The sequence below is a fragment of the Populus euphratica genome, unplaced genomic scaffold (genome assembly GCF_000495115.2).
Source record: "Populus euphratica unplaced genomic scaffold, PopEup_1.0 scaffold19.1, whole genome shotgun sequence".
In the NCBI taxonomy this organism is placed as follows: Eukaryota; Viridiplantae; Streptophyta; class Magnoliopsida; order Malpighiales; family Salicaceae; genus Populus; species Populus euphratica.
In genome coordinates this window covers 1993157-2010336 of record NW_011499853.1, presented here as the reverse complement: position 1 = coordinate 2010336, position 17180 = coordinate 1993157, and the positions used below count along the sequence as shown (strand labels likewise).

The following is a 17180-nucleotide window of genomic DNA, read 5'->3' as shown; positions in this document are numbered from 1 at the left end:
AATCTTTTTTTCTTTCAAATTTATTCCTTAAAATATAATATAATTTGATTTTTATATTAACTTTAGTTTTTATTTTTATTATTAATATTTAGTTTTTTTTTTATTTTTAAATTAAAATTTTTTATTTATCAAATTTAGTACTTGTTCTTTTAATTATTACTAATTTTATTTAAAATAATTTATAAAATTATTATTATTATTATTATATTTGTTAGATTTGATCTCTATTATTTTTATAATTACTTATTTTATTTTAAATAATTTATAAAATTAATTTTTTTCAATTTCATTCCCGTTTAATTTTTTAATTTGTAAGAATTGTTTTTTATATTTTAATAAACTTAAAAAATATTAATAAGTTATTTTTCAGCTTATTTTTTATAATATAACTAAAAAATAAAAAATATTTTTCAATTTACTTTCTATAATACTATAAAATATTAAAAAATAATTTTTTTTAAAAAATAATTTTTTTTAATATTTTATAGTATTATAGAAAGTAAATTGAAAATATTGATGTAAATATGCCGTCACTGGAAAACCGTTTACTTGTCACGTGCTTGTTGGTGCCTGCCTGGACAGGGCACAATCAGTTGCATCCATGCAATTGACAACGGAATCTTTAAATCAAACGAGCTACATGGCTTCGATTCGGTTCTGTAAAAATGTAAAATATTCACTTGATGGCTTCCCTGTTAGTCAAATAAATCAAGCTTATTACATCCTTGAACATAGATTATTTTTATGAACAAGCATGATCGATTTAATATTTTATTTAAAATATTAAATAATAATATAAATTATATATCAAAGCATCAATATTTTAAAATTTTAAATTAATATAATTTTTTAATATAATATTAAATTTTTATTAACTAAATAATTATAAATTTAAATCTCACAATTTTTATTTTATTTTAATAAAATTAAATATAAGATAGTGCGGAGTTTTCAATTAAAAAGATATATTTAAAAATAATATAAATTATATTTTAAGATTTTATTTAATAACTTAAATTTTTATATTAATATATTAATATAATATATTTTAAGCAACATTTATTCTTTACAATTGTATAAACTTGCATTCGTGCGGCAAAAGTAATGATTTGTATAAAGTGTGTGCTTGGTAATACATCACAAAGTATTTTTTAATTGAAAATATATTAAAATAATATTTTTTTTAATTTTTATTTTTTATATCAAACCAATACAAAAAAAAGTTAAAAAATATTAATTTAATATTTTTTAAGAGAAAAACTATTTTGAAAAACATATTCAATTACAAAAACAAACTCCTCCACTTCATACTTGGAAAAAGTGATCTCTTCTATATATATATATATATATATATATATATATATATATATATATATGTAGGATTCAGATATAAAACTTAACTTCTACAGTTAATCTAGTTTTTTTTTAAAAAATATTTAAAAGAAAAACTTGTTATTTTTAAATTTATTAGTATTTAGTTAGTATTTTTTTTTAAAAAAAAAGCAAAAACAGAGTGTGATTGCAGGAGTAGTTAATTAGCGTTTAGGAAACTATTATTTTGTTATTTTATAAAATAACTCTACATCCATTTTGTTTTATTATTATTGAAGTGATAGACCCGTCACATCCACCAATTTCCCTTTTCCTTTCATCAAACAAGCCCCGAATCCAAGCATGGATAGTGGGTAGAGAGGGAACGATGATCCAATGCACAAGACAACGAAAGGGGAAGGAGCAAACAAAAGCATACGTGTACTAATTATCATGTGAACAGATTTGTGACCACCATGGATATACTCTATCCAAGAAGAAAGCATGACGCGTGTGCTCTGATATTTTCAACCTATTCTCCAATCCATGTAATGGTATCTCTTTCCTGGACGAACTATATAAATAGCTGTCCTCTTGCCTTCCGAGTAGAAATGCAGAATCATGTGAAAAGATACACAGAGACCCTACTGGTAGCCAGAGACTTTAATATTCTTCCCCACCACCGTTTCTGTCATCAAGTCTACACAGATGGACAGAAAACAATTGCAACACCAGGTCGCCTACACGAGGAGGTCCCTGTTTGATCAGGTTCTCTACACCCTCTTTGCAATGCATGAACTCGTCATTCTTATCTGGATTGTTTTCTTCTTAAGTTCTTCTTTTAAGAGAAAAAACTATGTACAGTTTGATGATTCGTAATAAGACCTCGCTTAACCTAATAGGTTTTAACTCGGCGGCCTGCCAATTATAAATTTATGCCGGTTCAATCAATAAAAAACCTTTTATTTATTTATTTATCAAAATAATATTATTTTAGATTTTATTTTTATAAAAAGTTTAATGATTGAATAAATCTAGGTCAACTCTCCAGTCACTATCTGAATATGAGACCGGACCAATCATCTATCAATATCTTATAACTATAATTTAATGCCAAATCTCTATTTCCTTTTACTTTTGTTTTACAAATCTATTTACGAATAGCATTTTAGCCAAATTATAAATCCAAATATTTTGAAAAAGACATAAACTACTTTTAATTAAATTTACCTGTTGCTGTTTTTAGTATAGTTAATCAACTCCAAACTTTTGTATTTTATTTAATATTATAATATATATATATATATATATTATTTATTGTTATATTATATTGCTATACTAATAAATTTCAATACTTTTTTAATTCTTTTATAATAAATTTGTTTTGTAGCTTAATTGCCAAGTTTTCTGGCCGGTGCCAAGCTTAATCCTATTTATGTCTTCAAATTATTTTTGATCGCATGTATACAAACTAGTTAGTTATATGTATCTCATCTTTTGTATAACGGTTATTTTACATTTTGATTCTTAGATATTTTTGAAATTTTATTTGGCTTTTGATTACATTTTTTTAATAAATAAATTCGAAATATTTTTATCATCACATCTTACAGTAATCTTGAATGATTTTTTTTTTCTAAATAAGCCCGTACATGTCAAATATAAACTTAGTTATAAATATTTAAATAATATAAATAAGTTGATGGATAAAATAAGAGTTAAAATGGTTTCAAGTAGGTATACCTATTTATATTAATAAAGAAAGTAAAGAAAAATTCTCATATTATAGGTTTAAATCAAGAAAATAATAAAAAAAATGAAACAAAAAATTTCAGTTTGTTCTATTTCCATGTATCCTTCGTCTAACCTTAGATTATAGTCATGCTCGGTGATTCAAACTAGACCATGTTTATTTTATGAAAAGTAATTTTTTTAAAAAATATTTTTAATATTTTTTAAATATTTATTTGTTATTTAAAAAATTGATCAATGAAAAATATTTTTTAATTAAAAAAAAATTTGGTTTGGTTTGGTTTTCAAGAAAGTATTTTCCTTTTATTTTAGCGAAAAACACTTTAAAAAAATTATGAAAAAATTAAAAATGTCATGTTATTTACTGATTATATCAAATTTAATTCTCAAATTTTTTATTACTATATATTTTATTTTGAATATTTTTTTCAATTTCATCTCTTAAAATTTGATTTAATTTAATTTTTATATCAACTTTGGTTCTTTTTTTATGATTGTTATTTTCTTTTATTTTCTTAATTGAAATTTTTTAACTATTAGAATTAGTCCTTATTTTTTTATTGTTATTTATTTTAATTGAAATAATTTATGAAACTGTATTTTTTTAATTTCATCATCTTTCAACTTTTTTATTTGTTAGATTTAATTTTTATTTTATTTTTTATTATTTATTTTATTTGAGATAGTTTATGAAATTAGATTTTTTTAAAAAAATTATTCTTATTTAACCTTTTAATTTGTAAGATTTATTCCTCATTATTTTAATAAACCTGAAAAAATATTAACAATTTATTTTCCAGGTTGTTTTTCATGACATAATCACTATAAAATATTTTTTAGTTTATGTTTTACTATACTATTAAATATCAGAAAATAATTTAATTTTCAAAAAATTATTTTTCAAAACAAAATTATTTTTCAATAAATAAATAGGGCCTAAATAGTTTGCTAGGGCCTAAATTGGCCAGTTTGCTACTATCAAGTAGTAGAAGAGATGTTAAAGTATTAAGTTCTGAATTTTGACTAGAAATTAGTTTGTTACTATTAAGCAGAAGAGATGTTAAACTATGAAGTTCTGAATTTTGACTAGAAAAAAGATAGAAAAACAAACGGAATTGCCCAAAGACAAAAAATCACGCTTTAAACTAATAGAAAAAGTCAAACTTTATAATCGATGATTGCAGGGATACCTTGATGACCAATTCATTCAGCTCGAGCATTTGCAAGATGAAGCAAACCCAAATTTTGTCGAGGAAGTTGTGAGACTGTTTTACAGTGATTCAGTAAGATTGATTCAGAACATTGAGCAGGCGATGTAAGTATACAATATATAATCAACATTTCAATCCACATCACTACTGCAATAACAGTTGTAAGAGCGATTCTTTTGCCTTTTTCATGCTTTGCAGGATCAATAAGCCTAATATTGATTTTGGTAAGCTGGATGACTACATGCATCAGTTCAAGGGTAGCAGCTCAAGGTAATCAATTAACTGTTGTAGAAAAGGAGATGATCGTTTAGCATTTTGCTTGACCTGAGCTTATCTGCGGAAAATTATTAATGATTTGCAGCATTGGAGCTAAGAAGATGATGAAGGAATGCTCAAAGTTCAGGGAATATTGTTGTGCAGGAAACATCGAAGGGTAACTAACATCCTTTGCTCTTTATTTTTCAAGGTGCTGCCAGTTTTTTGGTCTTGTTCAAGTGGTCTGTCGATTTTGCAGATGCATCAAGACATTGCAGCTACTCAAGCAAGAGCATGCCACTTTGAGGAGGAAGCTAGAGACCTACTTTCAGGTCTGTGTGTCAGCACAAATAATTCTAATGTCTTTCTAATATAGTTCCTAAATTGCTTCTACAATGTGCTGTTTGGAAATTTTTCAGCTGGTAAAACAAGCTGGACTAGCCTAGAGTGCCTGAAGTAATAATACAAGAGACCAGCAATCCTAACCAGCATTTTGTGGAATAATTTTTGTAGACGCATAAAGCTGGATTAATATACTTTTGAGCTATATGTTATGGATTCGAAAATCTCACTACTAATGATTCCAGTAATTTCTCATGGCTTTTATCCGTGCATGATGATGTATGATAGAGTTGCATTGCAAATTGCAAAGACAGAGAGCACCAAGGCCAGGCTCTCATACGTTTAGCAGAAACTAATGTATTGTCAAAAGGATGATCTAAGCGATGTTTATCCAAGTCATTAAACCCAACCCGGCTCAGGTCGACTCAATGCAAGGCTCTCGTTACGGGTTGGTGAATTAACCCCTTGTCAATCAAACATCCTTTGATCTTGTTTTGAATATTTTTAAAGAAATTAATGGTTTTTAACTAGGTTAATTGGATTACAAGTTGGCTGACCCATCAATGTGATTAGATCTAGTTAATTCAAGATTGATTTTTTTACACGAGTCAAAGACGGGTCAATTGGGTCTTGCCTTGCCAAGCTAAATTCAATAACAATGATATATGGTTATAAAAAAAAAAATAGAATTGAAGAGAGAACAAGGGAAATTAAGCCCGATGGGTTTTTGTTCATTCTTAATTTCTTTCGGAAATCAAACTTTACTCTATATTATTGTAGATAACAGCAACAATTTCAATTTCCAATTCTTAATTTCAATTAAATCTAAAAATTAATTAACAGCAGCACCCACCAGCAACTAATTGAATGCAATGCCATAGTACTCGCGGTCGCAGAATCAGTGGTAGCAAGAGTAACGACGCCACCGAAGCCGAATGACTCGCGCTAAATATCTGGCCTTGACTCGATGCCTCTTGATCAGCCCGCCATGACTTTTCTCTACAAGTCAATCTACGTTCTATCTTGTCTGTGGCCAATTAAGCTTGATGAGGAAATCGAGATTTATAATTTAATTCGATCATCTCACGTAAAGAGTACTCTACATGGCATGCGCAGGTTATCTCACACCACTTGCAGTACTCCTATATATGATATATCCCTATGGTATAATCATAAATATTTTATAATTTAGCGACATTCAAAAACTCACAAGACGATTCATTATTTACTTATTCATTGATATCATACATTAATACAGTTGGATTAATTATCATCTCAAGTCAAATGCGAGATATAGAATGTTTTTCAAAAGTATGTTTTAATTAAAAACACATTATAATATATATAATTTTTAACATTAGTATATTAAAATAATTTAAAATCATTTAGAAAAATATTAATTTAATATTTATTTTAAAAAATAATAATTTAAAAAGCATGTCCGGCCTTAAAATAAACACTTCATCATGAAGCCAATATAACAAAATAAGATAAAAAAAATAGAAAGACTTTATTACCTATATATAGGCTGAAAAAATAATTCCTTGTTGCTTTTTCTTAGAGTTTGTTTAAAAATGTCTACTACCTACATATGTTTTTATCATAAGTGGAGATTCATTAAGAGTTGTTTAGTATTATGTTAATTATTGCCTTTTAAAATATTTTTTTGTTTGTAAGTACATTGAAATAATATTTTTTTTAAAAAAATTATTTATAATATTAGCACATCAAAATAATTTAAAAAATATTAAAAAAATATAAATTTAAAACAAAAATAAGTAAAATAAAATCTTAATTTTTTTAGATATTTTAATTTTAAATACAAATACAAATAAATTTTACAGCTACTTTTAGTGGTTAAAAGGTGGTTAGCAAGACAATAACAATACAAACATGACGAAGCTCACAAGAGGGAACAAAACTTAAAATGGGAAAGGAGAAGCGGCAAAAAAAAACCGAGCGTTGTGGAAAGATCAAGCCAAAATGCAACTTCACCAGTAGATAGAGCACTCTCATCTTCTTTTACAGTAGAATAAAATCTAAGTATCTTTACCCTCTCGTTTTTTCTATTTAAATATTAATATATTTTTTTTTTAATATATACTTGTATCCGTAAAATTCAACCAATCAATTACTTCCATTGATTTTATTGTCAGGATTTTAAAGTGAAAATTTACATTTTGCTCAAAATGCGCATAGGATTTGGAATATTGATTATTTGAATTCCAATCAAACTTGGAGAACATTATCTCCTTTTGCTCTGAATTTGTCAATGTTTTATAAAAATTATTTATTCGACAGGGAGCTGGAGAGTTTTTTATACAAACTTAATGTAAATTATAATAATGTATTATCAATTAAAAAAATATAAAAAGTAGCGATGTATATTACATAATTTAATCGTTATGATTAAAACATGCAGGACGCCGGTGGTTGCTGCAATGACATGTGATAGTTGATATGATGCTGAAAATAATGATGAGGATTATAGTAATATCAACTTTATGATGATTGTTATTTTATTGATAAATAATGATATATAGTTGTGGGTGATAATTATATGATATTGGTGGTTCTAGTAATATGATAGCAGCAAATATTATCAATTTTACTCCTGTTTGGTAATATTATCAAATATCTAAGCAACCGAAGTTTTTTTACTAGAATCCCCCCTCTCAAAATGTATATTTAAAAGAAATGTAAAGAGAGTATTCAAATCAGGGGAGAAAAAAATTAAAATTTATCCTTTTTGGTTATGATTTCGATAAAATAACAAAGAAAAAATAAATATTAAAAAAATAAGAAAGAAAAATAAATCATTGTTAAATAAAACGAAATTGTATCCCTGTTCTTATAAATAAAATAACCCGTTTTGTGATAAACTAATTTAATCACATTGAAACATGCAAGTGGATTTTTTTCATCTAAGAAATAAACATGGAACCAAGCAACAACAAATAAATGTAAATTGAAAGAAAAGGAGTATGTATCTATTGAACTTATTAATTAAGATGTATTTACTCCCTTATTTCCCTAGAAATAATGACCCGTAATATAACTAAAATAAATGTGATGAAACCAATTGTATCTCATAAGGTTGAGATTAGTAATTTCTTGGTTTTTAGCTATATAATTTAGCTTTTATGGACAAAATAGTTAATGAATTATACTGAATACCCGCAAAAGATGATCTCCTTCAAGTTTAGGGATTATTCAAATGAAAGAAAAAACAATCATCTTTTATAATAAAACCTTTTTTTCTTATATATATATATATATAGTAAAGAAAAAATCAAAAATTATGTTAGTGTTTTTTTTTCATGGAAGGAAAAATAATTCACATATATATATCAATCAAATATCTTTGATTTTTAAAGATAAAATATCCATGACTTATCAAAGTAAAATATATCTGATAATGGATGTATATTTTAATTTTATAATTTCTTTTCATTTATCTTATATCAAGATTTATATTTTCAGATATTTGTTTGGTTTTCTATTATAAAAAAAAATGATGTAGATCTTTATGAATCTAAATCTATAGTTTTTGTTATTGTAGATTTAAATTTAGATTATCTAGATTTAGATTGTTTGGTTTTCTCTCTTGTTGGATGTTTATTTTCTTATTTGTTAATTGGGACATTTCTTCCTTCTATATAAGAGTTTGGTAATTAATTTTAGATGGTTTGAAGATTTTGATAATGGTTAGCAGATTTGGATCTTCAATTAATAAGATTAAGTAGTACAACTCGATCGTTTCTTCATTAATTTATGGTGGCTTCAACTTATATACAGACGTGAGGCGCTATAAATTCCAGAGTGAAATAGACTCTCCTCTATATTAGGATTTTATTATGAAGGAAAGTTTATGATCTCTATCTGACCTTGCATACCAAAATCCATCTTTCTTCTGCTTGTAGTTTTAGACCATGTTCAGCTGTTTACTCTCCATCATATCCTGCTTTGAAACGATAAGGATTTATGAAAACAAAGCCTTCAGTTGTGCTGATGTTGGTATGGTTCATTATTCATAACCCAGATGACGAAAACTATAGTACTTTCATTAAAACAAGTGATCATGAGCTTGGCTACGAAAAAGCAACCAGATGCTTCTAATTATCACCATCATAATCTTGCTTTAATAAAGATTGTTAATCTTTCTTAGTACTAGATATATACATAACCGGGGTTATGTTCATTGATGTTACAAGTTCAATGAACAAGCGGCACATTCACCTTACTTCCTTTTTCTTAAACAAAAAGAAAAGAACTCGAAAGTCCTTGTCATGGCCACGAAATTAAGCTTGCAAATCCTACAAGTAGATAGGTAGGTAGGTGGTTAGGAGGAGAAATTGTAATGATAATAACAATCAAGGGGGGAAAAGGATGAAAGGAGAAAGCCAAAAGAGCATCCCAAAAGTGAAGTTGGAAATTATCAGTGCAGCTTTCTATCATATCTAAACAAGTGGGATGTAGGGGTCCGCAAGCCACCAGAGATGTTTGGTGTTGTGATGCTAATTATGAAGGGAATGACTTGATATTTTGTTCGATAAATTCATTGAACAATCCCATTGATTCCTTTGAAAAGAACAAGAATTGGGTTCAACATGTCAACATTTGGCAGGCTTACCTCCCCCACCCATGAAACTCCGGGTGGCAAAAGCATGCCAAAAAAGATGAAGCGTCAACAATTTTCATAATGGCTCCTTCACTAATTTACTGTGATTTCCGAGTTTTCTCAACCTTGGTCAGCTACTTTGGGTGCCATACTACTAGCACGCCATGCACACTTCTACATGCCGCATTAAAATAGGGCAAGCTAGTTGATGGTGGAGTGCGAAATGTACCACGCTCTTAAGCTGCTGCTGCTGCTGCATGTGTTTGAGACATTTTGCTGGCAGCCAAGAGGGTTTTCTTGTTAGTGGACCATTAGACTAGTGACTTATAAGTCATCTCTAACAGAGTCAATTAGCCACTGCCACACACGTTTTTTTCCTCCTTATTTGAATGGATTCAAAAGTCAAAAGCATTTGATTGCTAGTTATAATCAAGAGACATAAACTTAATTTGCCATTTGGTTGCCTCGCTGATCTGATGCTGTATAATATTCACCAATCTTAGGGCAGGCTTAAGAGCTGAGACCATTATCTGATAGAAGCTTGACAAAGAGCCTAGAGGGAGACATCATTAAAAAACCATTAACAGAATATTGTTGAAAAAGGACTGCTAAAATTCGTAATGTCATTGTCAGTCTGCCACAAAGGGTCCCTCATGGGAGGCCAAGACGCTGCTTCTTGAATAGATCAACACCATTGTTTGTCCAAGTAATCTTTGTGGCTTCGGTAGTTGGATAATGGAATTAATTAAATATCCATTCTTCATGGTAATTAAGAATGTAAAGATTTTATGATGACCATGAACCCCTCCTCCTCTTAGTCCGTGTTGCTGTGTTTTTCTACCCCTAGCTAGTCTGTCTTCTTGACTGAGAGGAAGGGTTTAAAAGTTATTTTATTTTTATAATAAGATATATATATATATATATATATATATATAAAGGATAAATATCTTTTACATAAATATTAATGAAAAATAAATATTTTCAAAACAAATATCATTGTGATAGGCCATAAGAAATTTTTGTAAATCTAAAGATGTGTAGATGAAGTATGATTCAGAATAAAGAGTTTGAATTAGACAAAAATTCCAATGAATTAAATGTTGGGTTCAGGCCACAAGACAAAAATTAGTAGTTGCAAGGACATGTGTGAAGGATCTTGATTAGTTTAGAAGGATTATCCTTCATGTTACTTTATCATCTATAATTCGATTTTAGAGGAGAATGTGCGAAGGAAACAAGTAATAAATTGACCAGTATTAATATAGATGAGCATTTAAGATTCAATAATGGAAATTTAATCTTGATGTACAGAATTGGGTTCAATGATGCTATTAGCATTAAAAATAATAATATAACTAAGCAGTTTGGGCCAAGAAATTTATGTTCATTTTCATAATGTTGCTCCGTACACTCTAATTTCCTTTTTATTGAAAATTAGTATATTGGTTTATGCTTTGTCACGGGTTAGATTAATATTTTGTTAAAATAAAAAATATTTATTAAGAGTATAAAAAATCTTTAATGGTGTTATTGAATCTGATCAAATGAGTTAATTTTAAAACCTTTCAACTCAATTCTTTTTCTAACTCGAGTATTTAATTAAATCGTATAAAAGTTAACTCGATTTAAATCAATTGATTTTATAGGTCCAAATACAACTTTAATGATCAATAAAAACATGATTGAGCTTATAAAAATACTTTAAAATGACAATTTTATTTAAAAGATATTAAGATAATGATCAACCTTGCCCCTCTGCAACCCGAGTTATGGACTTTATTGGGTTTAATAATTTTTTTATATATATATTTTAATTTAATTATATTATAAAAACAAATGCTCATAAAATTTAGCACCAACCTAAAAATAAACATTTATTTGAAACAATTATCCCTATAAAACAAACAAAAATCAATAATGTAATCCATTTCTCAACTAATCTAATATTAAATTATGGAATAAAACAAATAAATTAAAAATAATTAAAAAATCAAAAACAGAAAAAGCATATCCTAACAGTGAATAAACTCATCAAACTTGTGAATCGGGTAAGATGAGCTAGTATGTTAAACATGTGAACTGAGTTATAGACTCCATTGAGATAATAAGTTTTTTTAAAATTTATTTTTTATTTAACTATATGGTAAAAAAAATAGATGATTGTAAAATTATATACCAATTTAATACTGATATTTTTTTAGATCATGATAACCTCATAAAAGATGAAACAAAACTAATTATAAAACTGAATTCCCAACTAACCCAATATCCAAGGATAAAAAAATAATTTTAAAAAATTAAACTTGCTAGACCCGTAAACTAAGTTAACTAGCTAAACTTGTTAATAAGTTCATGGACTTTATAAATTTTAATAACAAAACCATTTTTTGAAACTATAGTTTTTAACTATACGAGAAAAAATTAGATAATAAAAAATCAAGTTCAAATAAATAAAAAAGTGACACCCCACCAAACTCGTAAATCAGGACAACCCAGGTTACTCTGACAAACCCGCAAATCATGCTAACCTTATAGAATAGTTAAAATAAAAATAAATAAATTATCAAACCACATTTTCAACTATATCAATATTAAAAGATGAAATCTACAAAAACAAACTTGAAAAAAATTATAACAAAAATTAAAAAACATAAAAAAAGGAAAGAAAGCAAAACATTGAGGATTGCTATTGTCATTCACAATGCGATATGTGTGGGTAAATAATAAATTTTTAATTTTTGTTACTTTATAAATTTTAATAACATGACCTTTTTTTTAACTAATTTTTAACTATATAAGAAAAAAATAGACTATAAAAACAGTTAAGTTCAATTAAAAAAAACCCACCAAACTCATAAACAAAGGCAACCTAAGTTATCTTGACAAACCCATAAACCATGTTAATTATATAAAAATAAAATAAAAGGAAGAAAATTATAAAATTAAATTCTTAACAATCTCGATTTTAAAAAATAAAATAAAAAAATAGATTTAAAACAAATTATAACAAAAATTCAAATAAAAAAACAGAAAGCAAACATCGTAGATTACTATAGTAATCAACAATGTAATGGATATTGGGTAAACAATGGTTTCCCCTGCATCTTTTAATTTTTATTATTTCATAAAGTTTAATAATATGATTTTTCTCACAAAATATTTTTTTAACAACATGAAAAAAAATAGATTATAAAAAAAATCAAGTTCTATTAAAAAACACACAACATCCATAAACTATAGCAACTTTAGTTATTTCGACAAACCCACAAATCACGCTAACTTTATAAAAAGATAATAAAAAGAAAAAAATATAAAATTAAATTTTCAATCATCTTAATATTAAAAAATAAATTAAAATTTTAAAAAAAAATCATAAAAAAAATACAAAACCACGTGTAAATAAAAAAATCAAAATAGTGATTTCCCATATCTTTTCGCTTTTATTGTTATCATGACAAGTTGAACAGAGTCAATATACCAACTAGCTTTATAACCCCCGAGCTAGCTTGAAAGATGATACTGTGCTTCCTTCTCTCGTGTAGGCCCTTTTGGTTGTTGGATATGCTGTTTGTTTTTCTTCTTGCTGAGGAAAATTAGATTGATTTTTAGGCTAGCAATAGAAAGTAATCTAGGAGTAATGGATTTCTTGTTTCTTTGTTGAGTGTTTTGATGTAAAAACTAGCTGTGTTGGGGTGGAGGAATAATCTACGTGCCTATATCATTAATATACTCGGGGGCACTTTCTCCTGTAGGCTTGTTGAGTTCTTTCCCGTCTCATTTCCTTTTGCAATTCTCCTCTTTCATTAAAGGTTAGATCACTGTTTTATTCCTGGAAAGGATTGAAGCAGAATATTATCAAGTTTGTCTGCTCAGCTCAATTTTCTGGTAAAATACTCGGTGTTTCAATATGGCATCTGAGCATAAAAGCCAAAAGGCATCAGAGGAAAAAAAGCTGGAGTTGAGGCTCGGTCCTCCAGGAGAAACATTCCTTGGTTACAAGACCAATCCCACCACTCATGGAGCTAAAAGAGTACTTCAACACCCTGTTGGAGCAAAAACATCAGAGGGAAACTGGTTTACGGATACTAATGTAAAGCAATGCAAGAAGTTCTCATGTTATCAAGAAGAAGCTGAAAAGGTATTCTCTTCCCCATGGTTAAGTAGCTCTTTACATTCTTCATCGTTTCACAGGGAGGCCAAGAAGGAGTTACAGAAGCCCAAGCCTTCATTTCTCCAGTGCTCTAAAGTTGAAGAGTTACAGTACCCAGATAAGATGGCATGTTCTCCCCCTGCTAGTGCTTCATTTTCTGTCACCACAGATGGGGCCAACAGCTGTCATAAAAGGTTACTTTTTTCAACTTTTTCTTCCTGTTGATGTGAATTGATCATAATCATTCCGTTCCAGTACTGTTACTAGCTGATTGATTCTCATAAACCAAATCTAGAGGATTAATTATGAAACAAAAAGGCAGCACACATGTACATGCATATGATTCTGTTTGATCAAAACAAAGTTACTCAAGTAACTGTTATAGATGAAATGATTTTGTCCATTCCATGATAAGTTGGTAACTGTGACCAAGTACAGAAGAATGGTACAAGTCGGATGCAGATATATAGGGTAGCTCAAAATGGTCTAGTTCATGGTATCCTGACATTCTAACAAGGTTTGACCACATCTGAAAATAAAGATCTTTACCATGTACATAATATCCGTTTCTGGATAGCATCTGATCTGCAGGTTGTCTCTTAACAATCATGCATTGACAAGTCAACCATCTAATGAAGCCATTTGTGTTTCATGTCATATCAGCAGAACTCATAGCTAAACAGTTCTTCTTTTTGGTAATGAATGGTGGTTACAACTTACAAACGCAGCTATGTACAATCCTTAACTTTTAAATTATAGGCATGTCTGGTTAGAAAAAAACTTTTGATTTAAATCAATAGTTTAATATAAATCGAGTCAAAATTTTGATTTAATCAGAAGTTAAAATTTTTAACTTGTGGATTATGACTTAAAACATATTTCTTCTTTGAAAAAGTTGTTGATGCGAGTCATTTTTACCTAATATGTTTCTAAGTTGAAGTTATTCTAACTTAATTTTATCATAAGTTATTTATAAAAATAACTTTTGAATTATGATTCAAAATCAATATTTATGTCAAATGGAATTTAAAATTTTTGTACCTAAGTGGATTTCTTATCATGAGATTATCTAGTCATCCTGTCATGTCTCTTGTAGTGAACAGAATCTTATGATGATAATTAAATTGAAATGTGGAACCAAAAAGTTGTATGAATAGAAAGTCATGCTGAGTTGAATTAGCTTGTTGGCTATAATTTGATGTTTGATTGATGTTTCTTTTCTGCTCTGATTTGTTGGTTTAAACAATCAGATGCGCACTTGCAACAGTAGTTGGGTGGCCTCCAATCCGGTCATTCAGGAAAAATATTGCAAGTAGCAGTACTTCAAAGATGGTATCTGAGTTACCAAATAAAACTCCAGAAGAAGGGAGCAGCTTAAAGGCTGACAGTTTCAGGAATGATTTGTTTGTAAAGATCAATATGGAAGGAGTCCCTATTGGAAGAAAAATAAACCTCAATGCCTATGACAGTTATGAGAAACTCTCTGTTGCCATAGATGAGCTCTTCAGAGGTTTTCTTGCAGGTTAGATACAAACTCCATCAGATCTAAGTGCATTGTGTTTATGCTGTAAATATCAGGTTATTTACTTGTTAGTTTCTTGTTTTAGCTCAAAGAGAAACTTGTGATCCTATGGATGAAAACAAGATGGATGAAGCGAAGGAAAATGCAAGTTCAGTTTCTGGTAGCAGGGAATATACTCTCGTTTATGAGGACAATGAAGGTGACAGGATTCTTGTTGGAGATGTTCCTTGGCAGTAAGTTTCAGTGTACCTCTCTTGTCAGTAGCTTTCAATTCTTTAATAATCTGTAGGCCTGGTTAACAATTGTCCACGGCTGTGCTTGGAGAGATCATTGAAGTATGATGGTTACTCCTTTTCTTTCTTCTGCTATTTCTGATTTTAAGGAAAATGTATGTCTCCTGCAGTATGTTTGTATCTACAGCGAAGAGACTGCGCGTACTGAAGAGCACTGAGAAAGGTGCGTTTACTTTAAAGTCATCGAGTTGATAACTGTCCAATGATTTTCCCTTTTTCTTTTTGCACTTTTGAGCTTTTAAGACTCGTGGTGGATCTTTGGCCATTTTCAGTTTCAGTTGGTATCAATAAGCAAGAAAAGACCCCACCTAGTTGTGCAGTAGAACTTGGAAGATGAGGTTTTGAGTGGAGAATGAAATCTTCAAGTGGGGAAATTTCCATAGAATGAAGCCTGACTTGGATTTCCCAAATGACGTCAAGTGGCAATCCTTTCATAAAGAGTATACCTTCCTTTTATTTCCTGATGCTGAAGAAGAAAATTGCAAACTTCCCTTGTCTGTCACCACTTGGGGAGCCAAATGAGCCTCAGTTTTTGTAAAATAAGTAGCCTGTTCAACCTTTGTAGAATAAGTAATTTGTGGATGCAAAAATACTTTGACAGTATCTTGTGATGTATGTACATGTATGGGTTCATTTTCAGTCTAGTTTCTTCATGGGGTTGATGGGACCTGGAAAACTTAGCAGTTCAACCAAGATTGATTTAATTCCTCCACAGTGTTCATCAAAATGTAACGTGATTCAGGAAAAGGCAGGAGGCTCTGTGAATTCGACAGAATGGAAGCAATGACCCAACTAATGGTGCTAAAACTGGAATACAAGAAAGGAAGTGAATCACTCAATGCAAGATATTAATGTGTCTTCTAGTATCCTCACGTGTTTACTCGGAAGATCAAGCAGTCTGTACTCCTCAAATGGTGTTATTGGTGCAAATTACCAAGCACATCGTAGTGGATCTTCTGCTGGCGTAGGATAATTTCATGTGATGTCTTGTCCTGTCCTTCGCTATCCTGTGTATGCATAAAATGCTCCCTTGTGTTCACCTTTGCTTAGGATTTATAGATTATTTTCCCCCTGTTGTATCCTTCTTAAGGCGAGTTTGACTTTGTGTGCAATTACTGTTCTTAATGAACTATGGACTGTTTTACTTTTCTTTTTGTTCTTCGAAAATTAGGTATGGGAAACAGAGATTTAATACAACAAAAGAATGTTTAATACATGAATTCAAGAACAGCATGCTCTTAAAATCCACTCGGTAAATATTATCTTAATCTGACACACAAAAAAGCTCAAGTTCACACACACTTGGACAACAAGACTGACACGTAACAAACATATGGCCGGACTGTAATTGTCTTTCTTGTCCCGTCATTTTCCACTCCTCGTATAGAATACTGATTGCAGGTAATTGACAACATTCTTGTCCAATTGGAAAGCCTCTGCGAGAACGTCACAAGGAACCTTTGGAGGAGACTCAAACACAGCATTTGCAATAGTAATGACGACACCTGGGTTTTGCCTGCACAAGGCAGCAAGAGCAACAGCATTGCCGTGTCCTGCATTTCTTTGGAAATGAGCAAGATTGATTGGGAATACAAGCTAGGGCGGAGACAAGAAGACAAGAATTTTTCCTGTCTGTCCTATTAAATAAATATATAATTTTTTTAAAATAAATTATCAATTAATATATATAAATTTTTAAAGTTAATAGTAAAGTTTTAATTTA

The 17180-nt window shown here is 29.1% G+C and overlaps 2 protein-coding genes across 2 annotated transcripts; both read left to right on the top strand.

Moving 5' to 3' along the window:
* The first annotated feature begins 1935 nt into the window (after nt 1-1935).
* Nucleotides 1936-5280, top strand: LOC105122262 (histidine-containing phosphotransfer protein 4-like). Its single transcript, XM_011021267.1, has 6 exons — nt 1936-2079; nt 4248-4378; nt 4473-4544; nt 4636-4707; nt 4789-4861; nt 4949-5280. The coding sequence occupies exons 1-6, from the start codon at nt 2020-2022 to the stop codon at nt 4973-4975; spliced, it is 435 nt and encodes a 144-aa protein (XP_011019569.1). The 5' UTR covers nt 1936-2019; the 3' UTR covers nt 4976-5280.
* An 8102-nt stretch (nt 5281-13382) lies between these two features.
* Nucleotides 13383-16606, top strand: LOC105122261 (auxin-responsive protein IAA2-like). The gene is made up of 5 exons (XM_011021266.1): nt 13383-13836; nt 14893-15164; nt 15250-15397; nt 15568-15620; nt 15730-16606. Exons 1-5 carry the CDS (start codon nt 13400-13402, stop codon nt 15792-15794), a joined length of 975 nt encoding a protein of 324 aa, XP_011019568.1. The 5' UTR covers nt 13383-13399; the 3' UTR covers nt 15795-16606.
* Nucleotides 16607-17180: the final 574 nt, after the last annotated feature.

Coding starts and splice junctions, on each gene's coding strand:
- LOC105122262 (XM_011021267.1), top strand. CDS start 2,020: ATGGACAGAAAACAATTGCAACACCAGGTCGCCTACACGAGGAGGTCC. Junction 4,708..4,788: donor TGTGCAGGAAACATCGAAGG/GTAACTAACATC, acceptor TCGATTTTGCAG/ATGCATCAAGACATTGCAGC. Junction 4,862..4,948: donor AGCTAGAGACCTACTTTCAG/GTCTGTGTGTCA, acceptor GAAATTTTTCAG/CTGGTAAAACAAGCTGGACT.
- LOC105122261 (XM_011021266.1), top strand. CDS start 13,400: ATGGCATCTGAGCATAAAAGCCAAAAGGCATCAGAGGAAAAAAAGCTG. Junction 15,398..15,567: donor GTTGGAGATGTTCCTTGGCA/GTAAGTTTCAGT, acceptor TGTCTCCTGCAG/TATGTTTGTATCTACAGCGA. Junction 15,621..15,729: donor ACTGAAGAGCACTGAGAAAG/GTGCGTTTACTT, acceptor GGCCATTTTCAG/TTTCAGTTGGTATCAATAAG.